This window comes from Micropterus salmoides, unplaced genomic scaffold, assembly GCF_014851395.1.
Source record: "Micropterus salmoides isolate LMB-PRFRI ecotype aquatic unplaced genomic scaffold, ASM1485139v1 Ms_hic_scaffold_18, whole genome shotgun sequence".
In the NCBI taxonomy this organism is placed as follows: domain Eukaryota; kingdom Metazoa; phylum Chordata; class Actinopteri; order Centrarchiformes; family Centrarchidae; genus Micropterus; species Micropterus salmoides.
In genome coordinates, this window is record NW_024040928.1 from 26,466,736 (window position 1) to 26,479,242 (window position 12,507).

The 12,507-nt window shown below is 40.1% G+C and overlaps 1 protein-coding gene across 1 annotated transcript in view; it reads left to right on the forward strand.

Annotated features, from left to right (window-relative positions):
- LOC119908693 (serine/threonine-protein kinase D3-like) overlaps window positions 1-9,946 on the forward strand; it is a 50,305-nt gene extending 40,359 nt beyond the window's left edge. The window contains exons 11-19 of the mRNA XM_038726526.1: window positions 483-759; window positions 3,874-3,926; window positions 4,725-4,797; window positions 5,060-5,166; window positions 5,385-5,546; window positions 5,933-6,031; window positions 6,149-6,416; window positions 7,519-7,604; window positions 9,773-9,946. Coding sequence (XP_038582454.1) covers window positions 483-759; window positions 3,874-3,926; window positions 4,725-4,797; window positions 5,060-5,166; window positions 5,385-5,546; window positions 5,933-6,031; window positions 6,149-6,416; window positions 7,519-7,604; window positions 9,773-9,946 — 1,299 coding nt within the window. The remainder of the gene's footprint in view (window positions 1-482; window positions 760-3,873; window positions 3,927-4,724; window positions 4,798-5,059; window positions 5,167-5,384; window positions 5,547-5,932; window positions 6,032-6,148; window positions 6,417-7,518; window positions 7,605-9,772) is intronic.
- Window positions 9,947-12,507: the final 2,561 nt, after the last annotated feature.

Sequence of the window (12,507 nt, forward strand, 5' to 3'; positions counted from 1 at the left end):
GGGGGGGGGGGGGCAAACTTGGCAAAACACAAAACGTTGAGCTGACACTGAGCGGCATGAAGACACCACTGGGCCGATCGCTCTCCTTTATATGTTTGATCTGGCAGGGTTTAGGGTTTGGGAGGAGGGGGTGCACTCTGCCAGAAAAGGAAGGAAGGGAAGTTTCAAACACTGAAATTCAAAGAGCGTCTCACAGTTCAGCAGAGAGAGGAGAGGTGTTAGGATGGAGGGAGCTGGGAGTAGCAACCAGCTGAAACTGTGTCCTTTGTGGATGCTTCTTATCGGCTGAAATGACTCATAAAATGGTTCCAACAAGTACAATTTACCAGAGTTTTGAGGGAAGAGGTTTGGGTTTCTGAGCTGAAAGAGGTTCGCCCAACAAGAGGAACAATTTTTGATTACGTCTGTCTTCTTTTGGGCTTGTATGTGACAGGAATCTTAATTTTTCTATTTCATTTTTCATTTATTCTATAAAACTACAGGAGATCCCCCTTTCCGAGATCCTCCAGGTGGAGCCTGCGCAGGACTTCGGCAGCCTGCCACAGGGCAGCAACCCTCACTGCTTCGAGGTGATCACAGCCAACATGGTGTACTATGTCGGGGAGGACAACGGCAGCCTGTACCACAACCCCGTGCTGGCGGCGTCCGGCGTTGGGCGGGACGTCGGCCACAGCTGGGAGAAGGCCATCCGACAGGCGATGATGCCGGTCACGCCCAAGGCCAGCGTCGGCACCGGGCCTGGCCAGGGGAAGGACCACAGTGAGTAACCCCCACAAACATGAGTCCAACTTATTGTTCTCTTTCGAAAAAAAAAGAAAAAGCAATATAGCTAAGGCTTAAAGTTCATTTTTATACATCTTTACAAAAAGTGTATTTCAAAGTAGTTTGTTTTCTGTAGCCAGAGGATACTGTTAGCACAGTTTATAGTATGATAAATGCTAATAGTGTCTGGACTAATGCTGATGTCCTGGATTACTTCTTATGCTAGACAGTTGATTAAGCTGCACAGATGAGTGAAGATACACACACTTCAAGGTCAATTTTGCACGTGCAGTTAGATACATTCAGCCAATCACAACATGGCAGCTACATGGCGTTGTAACAAAAATGGCTGATCACCCTGTTGTTTAAATCTGGCAGCTGCTGGTGCTCTTTCTGCATATAAACTGCAGGTTCTTAGAAATCCATTTAGGTGCAAATGTGTTATGGTCTACAGAAGACAAACAGCTCACAAATATATAGTTTAGTTTTTAATAAAGTTTCCAAAAATGTCCAAAACAGATGGCCACTGTCAAACAGGCGGAAATATGAGGTTCATTTGTTGCATAAATATGGCAGCAGGACAATGTTGGTCATTGAGTAAAGCATAAAATATCACCAGTATTATCATTTAACAAATGCCAATGTACTGTGTGTATGTAAGTACGATGTGACCTTGGTTCCAAAAATGATCCCTGAGGCACTCCACTAGTTTTCAGGGCAACAGGGGAGACACTTCCAGTAAAGGAGATAAAACATTAGAAAACCTTTATTGATATCTAATATATAACAAAAGACAGATTTTGTTGCAGAGTCATCCACACTGACCTTTACAAGGAAATGAACCCTGCACCCTGGAAATGTAACTGCATGTCTTTTACCCTTTGACACTGAAATGGAGTCATTTTCAAAAATCAGATTAGTCTCTGATATGTTTTTATGTTTTAATGCATGTCTGGATTTGTCTGTGAAGAGCTTCCAAATATTGTTTCAGAAGACAATTGTTATACAACCCCACCTCCGCACACACACTCACACTCACACTGCCTGCTGACATTTTAACATGATTGAAGGGATTTCAGAGGATTTTCCGCTCTCATTCATCTCAGGTTAAAGTGTCTTTTTGGATGAAAACAAGAGTTTTAAGTTTGAGTTATTCTGCACTAAATACCTAAATGGACCTCACGGCATGAAAAAAAACAAAACACCAATAAGTATTATGGAAGCCTTTCATTGTTATAAAACAGTTGTGCAGTCAGCTGTGTTTTCCACCTGTTGAGTAATTAACATCAAGCTTCAGTTTCTTTCCAAAAATAGATGTTTTGTTTTGCAATTAAATTACAGCAACACACATCAATAAGTTAATGGACAGATGATGTAACAGGGCTTTTGCTAACAGTCCAACAGTGGGCCTTTGTCGCTGTAATACAGAGGAACATAAAACCAAAAAGATGACAAGAATAAAAAAAGACATGGAATAAAAACAAAGCAGGCAAATATTAAACATTATCAAACCCACTGAAGCTCCAATAGTGTCAATAAAGTTACATAAACGCTGCGTGTTCAGATTTGTTTGTTCATTATGACTCTATTGGCTGCAAATGTCAATATGTAAACATAAAAAACAAAACATGTGATGTAACTGTGACGCTGTGAGATAATTCAAAACCATTTTCAAACTTAGCTGATTGTTATGAAATGTTACTTCATAACGCTTCTTCTCACAATAACAGATTTTATTGCAGGTGATTTCATTTCTGCAAAATAACAATATATAATTATGTTTTGTCTGTATTTACATAACATTATTACATAATATTCTTTAATTGTGAACACTAATGTCTCTCCTCTTCCAGGAAACTGTAGTGTTGTTAAAAGTGAGAATGTAATTATAAAATATAACACAAATTAGTATGGATGAAGGACATGTCAGTTTTAGGGGGAGTTATGTGCTGTAATCTTGTTGCAGCTTCTTGAAGTCTTGTTGTCACCGTGAGGTTGCCAGGTCATTGCTCATATCTGGCAACCCGTGCTGTAGCCAGAGATGCAGCAGGATAGCTCAGATTCACTGTTATTCATGAAGAAATACACCAAACAAAACCACAGACTGTACTTTTTACATGTCTGTTTCTGTATTGATTAAACAGACTAGACACAGACTAGAGCACGGCTAGCTGTTTCCCCCTGTTTACTGTCTCTATGCTAAGCTAGGCTAACCACGTCCTAACTCTGTCTCCCCACTTAACGCACACACGTGATATTTTTATCAATCTTGTGAATGAAACTTCCTGCACTTTATTCAAAGTCATGGATTCTGCTCAAAAATACAGGAACATTAACGAGGAAAGCAGATATAAATTTTCACTAAAATTAACTAAATATAAAAAGAGACACAATATCCTGGTTTAAAATTAAAGCCTTTTCCATTAAGGTCGATAAAGTTGCTATTATTTAAGACTTAACAGTCGAGTACAGATCTGGACCACAGTTTACATTTCTGTCGATAAAGTTACGTAAACTCTCTGAATGATGACCTAACCGATGACCTGGATATCAACAGGCCGCCTACCTACAGCAGACAGTATTGATCGCAGAGGGATGAACCGATCAAACCCCAGCCAGCGATCTGAAATCAATATCCACTCGTCAGTGGAAATTCACTCGCAGCTGCGGGTTTCCTCCAGACAGAAAGCGCCCTCTGCTTTTAAATGTCATGCTGAATGAACAGTTTGTGACGCTGGGAGAGAGTTTCCTTTACGTGTACTTAAACACAGATAGAAAGAGACAGGAAGTAGAGGCTTTAATATTTTGTGAAATCTGGAAAATTATTTGGAGATCGCACCTGGAAACATCCTCGGTGTTCTTTCATCACGTGTTGAACAAACAAACCTGTTGGTTTGATCTCAGCTGAGAATCTCCTCCCTCATCTTTTTTTAAACAAACAAGGAAACGTGGGAAATGAGATTTTAATGATTTGAAGGTTAGAAAAATAAAACCTCACACGCCTCGGCTGTAAGTGAGGAAGTTTACACGTGTGTGTGGTTTATGAGTTACAGCATCTGTGGCTCAACACATTTATGTGTATGTTTTTCTTTTTGTCTTGTGTCTCCTCAGAGGAGCTATCTATGAGCATATCAGTGTCCAACTCCCAGATACAAGAAAATGTGGTAAGTCATCGCTCACATTACCTTCTGTTGTTACAATCATTCACTGAGGTTATGACAAATTTCTCATGATAAACCCGACCCAACGCCGATGTTCTGTGTTGAAGAAAAAAAACAAATTCTTCAGTTTAAACAGATTTTTTAAGAGTGCTACATATAATTAAATACATACATTATTAACCAACTACTACAATCCTGCTTTTCTAAAAATGCATGAATAATTAAAATCAAATTATATAATACACTAACACAGGGTACATTTTTCTGCATGAGTACTTTATTACTTAATTATTTTTACCTAAGTAACATTTTCAATGCTCAATTTTAAGTAGAATAAGAGTATTTTTACAGAGTGGTGTTAGTAATTGTACTGAAGTAAAGGTTCAGAATACTTCCTGCATCACTGCTGAACACACCTTAACATTAGCATACTTACATAGCATGTTAACATGCCCATAGTTAGCATGTTAAAATGAAACTGTTGTGTATTGCTGCTGTTTAGCATGTCACACTTGTTAGCACGTGTACATGTTAACATGTTATAATTCTTTATAACACTTCACCATGGACGCCTAAAAATGTGGCTAACCATGAATGTTTTGCCCCATTTACCTACTTTACTACTGAAATGTATTTATGTGCCACTTGTGGGCCTCCAAATTCACTTTGTGGTGATGATACACAAGACATAATCTTCATATTCTAGTGTCACAGAGCAGAATGTCTGATTTACCCATTCATTGTTTTTAATAGCTTAATTTGACGTTATGTGAATCCTGTCTGGTCTCTTTGTTTTTCCAGGATATCAGTTCAGTGTATCAGATCTTTGCAGACGAAGTCCTCGGCTCCGGACAGTTTGGGATTGTTTATGGAGGTGAGTCACATGGCAGAAAATGTAAAATCATAGCCTGATGTGATCACGTCACCAGCTAGATCTGCCAGAAAGGGGCTCACAGCATTTTATTTGAGATATAATGATCCGTCTCTTTGAAATATAGATTGCTGGTTTTGTGGGTCATCATCGGGTTTCCCTTTTATCCCAGCTGATTCCCACACATCACTCTATTTGAATTACAGAATAATAAAGCTATCAGTAGAGAGCTAAAATGTTATCCCGTCCCTCTCGTCCTCTGCAGGTAAACACAGGAAGACCGGCAGAGACGTGGCGATCAAAATCATCGACAAAATGAGGTTTCCCACCAAGCAGGAGAGCCAGCTGAGGAATGAGGTGGCCATTCTCCAGGTACGACACGCCGACTGTTAGCAACTTAAGACAAGATGAACAAAGTGAGATAAAATGTGATCATGAAGCAGAAACAAGCTGTTTGCACTCTTAGACTAAAACATCCTAATTTAGGGAGGTTAAACTCATCTAAAGACAAGTCTACACTAAACTAAACTACACTAAAACTATAAGTGACCAAGATGTAGTTGATTTTGTTCCCCTGCTGTTTCTGACAGAACCTCCACCATCCGGGGATCGTTAACCTGGAGTGCATGTTCGAGACGCCCGAGCAGGTCTTCGTCGTCATGGAGAAGCTACACGGGGACATGTTGGAGATGATTTTATCCAGTGAGAAGAGCCGACTGCCCGAACGCCTCACAAAGTTCCTGGTCACGCAGGTCAGTGACATCCGGGAACCTCAACAGAGAAAAGATATAAAACAGAGAGAAAATCAGCAAGTTCTCACATCAGAGAAGCTGCAACAAGTTTTCTTAAAGGATTAACAGATTAAATGTGTGTAGATGTAGAGCTAACTGACATAGATGCAACATTCAGGAGAAATTTTACAGTTTTAAAGAACAACGACTTTGTTTAAAGTTGTTTTGAGTCTGTATGTGTGAATTAAATGCCAGCAAGCATTTGTCCAGTCAGCTGTAGGAATCATTCATGTTGATGCCTGAGTGAAGCAGAGAAAGGTCATTTGTCTTGATAGATCTCAAAGACTGAACTTGTGGCCTGGACTTGCTATGTGTTAAATCTGTGCGTGCGCACGTTGTGTCCGTAGATCCTGGTCGCCCTCAGACATCTTCACTTCAAGAACATCGTCCACTGTGATCTGAAGCCGGAGAACGTTCTCCTGGCCTCAGCAGAACCCTTCCCTCAGGTGAGAAGAAAAAAAGCAAACTCAAATCTTTTTACTTTCCGCTGCTTTTCGTGTCTGATGGGATGCACAATCACCGCCTCTAACTCTGGAGGAATAATCACTCCTCTGTTCCTCCAGGTGAAGCTCTGTGACTTCGGCTTTGCTCGGATCATCGGGGAGAAGTCGTTCCGTCGCTCGGTGGTCGGCACTCCAGCTTATCTGGCGCCCGAGGTGCTCCGCAGCAAAGGCTACAACCGATCTCTGGACATGTGGTCGGTCGGCGTCATCATCTACGTCAGCCTGAGCGGGACGTTTCCCTTCAACGAAGACGAGGACATCAACGACCAGATCCAGAACGCCGCCTTCATGTACCCGCCCAACCCCTGGAAGGAGATCTCAGAGGAGGGTAAGAGACGCTTTGAGTCCTCGTGAGATAAATTATCAAAAAAAACTATGACATAAAGAGACTGTAGCATCAAAAAAATCAAGAAAACCTCTCAATATGCAGCTAATAAATGTAGAGCTGCAACCATTGGTGGATTTATCATTAGTTGTTTGAAAACAAATGATTTTATTCATCATTTAAGGCATTTTTAAAGCTCAAATACAAATAAAGTCTCTGGTTGCAGCTTCTCCCATGTGATATGCTGGTTTTCCATGTTTTATATGATTGTAAACTAAAAATTTTTGGGTTTTGGACGTTTTGGTTGGAGAAAATAAGACATTTGATGACATCAGCAAGAACTGTGGGAAAATGTGATTTGCATTTTTCACTTTTTTCTGACATTTTATAGACCAAGTAATTAACCTAATTATTGGATGTTGCAGCCCCAAATAAATGCAAGCATACTTGAGGACTAGTGTCTCAACAGATGTAGATATTGTCCTGTCAACTGTTTGTAGTGCTGGAGAGAAAATAATAAGACAAGTTCAGAGTTACAGTAAAATTGAGGCGACACCTTACAGCTGAGATCTTTTAATTAAAAGATGAACATGTAAACGTCTTGGAACTATTGTTTTTGAGGTGAAGCTGCACTTGTAGAATCCAGACATGTTGTGAGGCCCTGAGTTTTGTAATTTTGTGGAAATTTAGGTTCATAAGATTTAAGAATTTAACTTAATATGCTTAATATGTTTTGCGTATATACACAGAACATGTAGTTTACTCAGCTGACACATTTTGAGGTACAGCCGGGGTAAAGCGAACAGGATTTACCTTTTTAAATGCTGTTTATTTGAGTAGTTAAATACATTTCTTTTTGAAAATAAAACTGAGACATGGTTGTGGATTAGTAATTATTTAATTCTAAAGCAAAGGGATGATACAGTGTGAATTTTAAACACAAGTGTCATGAAACTACTGACGAAACTTCAAAGCTCAGTTGCCTTTTATTTTCCTGACACTTGTGTTTTTTTTTTGTTTTTTTATGGATCTGATGGAAAAACTTCAGATTCAAAGCAGATTTTCTGTGCAGATGTTGACAGCGAGTGTTTGTTCTTCCTCACAGCCACAGACGTCATTAATAACCTGCTGCAGGTGAAGATGAGGAAGCGCTACAGCGTGGACAAATCCCTGAGCCACCCCTGGCTGCAGGTAACCAAACTGCTTTTCACCTTTACAAGCCACGCAGGACGTGAAAGGTGTCTAAGTGAATAGATAGGTATTCTTACAGCTTTCAGAAAAGTAAAAAAGTCACTCTACACATGAAAACTCTGTCATAAAAAACTAAAAACCAAAGCTGCCAGAAAACGCTTTGAAGTGGAGGCACCGGCTGACGGGATGATTATATATCTTACAGAGGAGTCACCTGCATGCGAGAGCTATAATCAGACGGTCTCTTTACCTGCACTTAAGTAATAGGATGACTCGGAGAGATCAGGTAACGCTTGTACAGTAATTTGTGTTTACACGTGTTAACCTGGTGTAAACAAGCAGTCAGTAATCAGACCTTACTTTGCAACCTTTACTTTAATATTTAAGTATTGTAGTGATACAATACGCTGCTTCCTGACTTTTATTGAGTGTGCATGTCCTTACCTGAATTATACAAAAAGTTAAATTTTATGTTTTGAAAGCCGATTATTATTGAATTTTTATTAAGAAAACAAAGATGCACAGTAACACTTTCCCTGTCTGAAGTCTCTGTAAAGCACAAAACTCACTTTCATGTATACGTGGCCAAGAGGTCGACTTTCTCCAGAAGAATCCAGCCGGGAATCAGATTTCTCTCATCCCCCACGCTGCTCATGAAAATCAGATTTCTTTTTCACGTAATGTTAAGAAATCGAGTAACTGCAGAGAGCAACCCAACTACTTAAGCGCAGGTAAACACCTAACTGTAATCCAATTGCAAAACGTGCGTTATTGATTTAGAGCCTCTGAAACTGAAAGAGGAACGTACATCAGTGCCCGGTTCCGAGTGTTGTGGAGTACTACTGCATATTTGAAAAAAAGGAATCTGCGTGAAGTCTGATAAAGTGATGTCACTCGAGTCAGCGTTGAAGGTTGAAGACTGCAAGTCTGAAACTGAAACAAATCTGTTAGTGTGGAGTGGACTCACCAGACCTCTGTAGCCCGCTGCCTATCTCTGCTGCAGGCTAAAGGCTACTAGCATAACACACCTAAATCTACGACCAAACTGTTAGCTATCATGTTGCATTGTGGGTAATGTAGGCACCAGGTTTTGACAAGGAAGTGTGGAATGAAAAAGACAATCTTTCTGGTTCTGCTGCATTGATTTTGATTCATTTTTTTTATGAAAGAGGTGGTATTATGCTTTTTAGCTTTTCCCCTCTCGTTTATTGAGTTATATATCTTTTTTTGTGCATGTAACAGATTTGCAAAGTGAAAAAGCCCAAAGTCCAGCCCAAAGGGAGTTCCCATCTCCCACAGAAAGCTCTGCTCTGAACTGCCTGAAAACCGCTCCTTTGTAGTCCAGGCGCTTCCCTTTGATCCCTGTGTGACATCACAGCAAAATGTGCGTCATAACGCTCGCCAAGCGACTAGTCAGACACGCCCTCAAAAACACCGGTGGAAAAACAGTGAGCTACAGCACACACCTCTCCTCTCCCTTCCAAACACTATAGCTACCCTCCAGGCAGTCAATGGACATGAAGTTGTTACTGTGACGTAGAGACAGAGCTCAGTTACATTTGTTACAGATTAATAACTCACCACTCTGAATGAAACTCTCGCTCCAGTCCATGTTGCTAAGCTGGTAAGGGGGATGTACAGCTGAACAGAAGCCGTGTTTACCGGTTTCTCAGGGCCCGCCCTACTCTGCTGCTGATTGGCTAGTAGGCCTTAACTAGGAACTGTGCATGTGCAGCTCCCAAGAAAGATCATTTAGAGACAAGATGTATCACTCCATAGCTAAAACGAAGCCTTCAACACAGGGTGAAAAGAGGAGCTACAGCAATGTGCAGTATGACAAAAAATATGGTGTTTTTTGAAAATGAAACCATGTAACCTGTTCTGGTACAACCACTGAAAATGAGCATAATACCACCTCTTTAACACTGTTGAATGCAGTAATAAATCTGCTGTGTACTCTTTTAAAGTTCGGTTAAAGAGCACAGACAAAAACACAAATCTGTCAAATAAAATATCCAGAACTGTTCAAACTTTGCCAGAAAGTGTCGCGTTCATGCTGAAACATGTCGCTCGCAGTAAAAAGCTCTTTGAGAACAAAGTTTTCTGGGATGTTTTGGTGGTTCCTTGGGTTTGAATTTCTTTCCCCTGTTGCTCTCGTCATCTTGCAGGACTACCAGACCTGGCTGGACCTCAGGGAGTTCGAGACGCGGCGAGGCGAGCGCTACATCACCCACGAGAGCGACGATGCCCGCTGGGAGGAGTACGCTGACGAGAGAGGCCTGCACTACCCCAAACACTTCATCATGTCCCCCAACCTGGACGACATGGAGGAGGACCCCTAGTGGCCCCCGGAGGGTAAACATTTCCTACAAGGAAGCGGCAGATTGCAGCGGACACTGCGAGCTTTCATCAAGACTCTGCGGGACAATGTCTTTTCGTGGTAATTGGTTAGCTGCGTGAGGACCCTGTGACATGCGGCGATAATTCAGGTCCAGAGAATTTTAACACATTTTACCTTTTTATCCTATTTCACTGCATTTTTCTACAAGCCATAACAAAAACACCCTGTGAGCCTAAAGCTGGAGGGACTTCTTTTTCCCCAGAATTGCTGCAGAAGGGCTAGTTAAAAAAACAAATCCAGAGCCTTTATACACTTTTTCCAGATCTAATAGCACATTTTAATGACGTCGTTACATTGTAGATCTCATAAAGCTGTGTAGAGATGTATTTTTCTGTTAAAGTCGTCCTGCTAACTGGAACTGAGAAGAAACCAATCGTGTTATGTCTTGATTATGTACAGACTATAATGTTAATTCAGTCCATTGTTCCTTGTTGGGATGTTTTTGCACTATTGGGAAACTTTTTTTTTTTTAAAGGTGGAATTTCACTGATAATAACTTTTGGTTTGTTAGTCTGCAAAAGTAAACTTCTTCCTAATCTGTTTTATGAGGGCTCCTTACGACTAGCACTAGGGGCAATAATTGAGTTTTTTCTGAGGTTGGCGTAGGAGGAAAGGTCTCATTACCAAAATCAAAAGGGTTTCTCCTCTGTACGGTGGCCTTTTTAGGACATCTCAGACTCCACTCAACACAGATTGAGCTCTGAGCTGTATCTTGAGCTGAATGCTAATTTTGCACAACAGAATATTGTGATTTACAGTAAGTTAAGAACTGGATATTAGAAAATTTAAATTACCCTGGGTTTTATTGTCAGTAATATATAATAATAATAATATTTATTTGTAGAGCACTTCAAAATCATTTAAAAAGTGCTTTAACAAGTGTAAAAAAAAAAAATACAAATACATGATAAAAGCAAGAAAAGAGACTAAAATATACGTTTAAAATAAATATAAAAATAGAATAAGTCAAATAAGATCAGGAAAGGCTCTCCTATAAAAGTATGTTTTCAGAAGGGACTTAAAAGAGTTCACTGACTCAGCCGACCTGATTTCCTCGGGCAGGCTGTTCCAGAGCCTCGGGGCCCCGACTACAAACACTTTGTCCCCTTTAGTTGTTGTGGTCATTCTGATTATGGATCATGTTAACTCACAACCTCTGTTGACGAGGTTCAGTAAACGTTAGCGTTGGTATTCTAAATAAAGAGTTACTCAGGACTCATAAAACACAATTCAGTTCAAAGGAAGAGCCGACACCAGGCTGCTGCATGTAATCATAAAGTAATACTTTTGCAGAGAAACAAATTCAGAGTTATTTTCAGAGCGATTCTTTCTGAAACTTTGGATGAAGATGAGCTGAGAATTGAGCTGCTATTGTCCTTCTTTGTCTTTTTGTGGAAACCTGCCTGAGGACAAAAAAAGACTGAACTGTAGAGGGTTATTGATCCCGATCTGACTCCAGCCTGAGAATTTAATTCACACGTTTTTATATTTTTGCAAAAAATCTTGTGTCATATGGATGATTTTGATTTGATATTAAAGCTGAATGGTTTAGTTTGGAAAAATCTCCTTTTATATGCTGGTTATTCAGCTGAGGCTGTTATATAGAGTCCAAGTTCCTCCCCTTCCAGTGGACCGACATGGGACGTTATTTGGAAATATGTGGGGTAGTAAACGACGAGAGACAACAATTATTTTTTATCCTGTTTGATTTGTGCCCTGAATTACACACGATGTGCTGACACAACTGCAACTTTCTTGACGGACAAAATTATCTTTTAAATTGACAAACATCACGTGTTATTCAGGGCACAATTCAAACGGGATGTAAAAAAAATATTTTGTTGTCTCTTGACGTTGACGACTGTACCGAAATTAGATCCCATAGGGCGGAAGGGGAGGGACTGAGGCTCTCTATTCATAGCAATGTATGGATGCAAAAGTAGAAAAAAACTCAGATCCTACAACCAACAGCAGCATCACTGATGCATAATCATGTATATATGCATAATTCACATGGATCCTTTAATCCCCACATACCATTTTTTTTAATAAGGAGCGCTGGGGGAGGAAAAAACCCCAAAGATTTCTACCCTGAAAAAAGTTTCTGTGGTGGAAAAAGGCTGTAACGTTTGGCTTGATATAAAGCAGGATGAACTTTTAAGTCTGAACGCTTTCAGCTGCTGATTAAAGAGCAATTACAGAGGAGTTTTAATATCAGTCAATCAACTGGGTTACTTTAGAGTTTAGAGGCTTTATGGCAAAAGACAGAGGGTGCAAAGTTCCTGCTGAACGCAGATGATGAAGACATTTGAGGAAAAACTTTGAGGATTTTGCACAAACGTACTGATATGAACAGTCAACAATTCTTCAAGGATTTCCCTCAGGATTAATAAAGTTCTATCTTACCAATATGTTTGCTTTCTCCTTCAAATCTTTGTTAAAGATTTTGTTTTTTGTTTCAGCTCCTTTTTTAACCTGCAAAATCTCTGTTCATTGTATAAA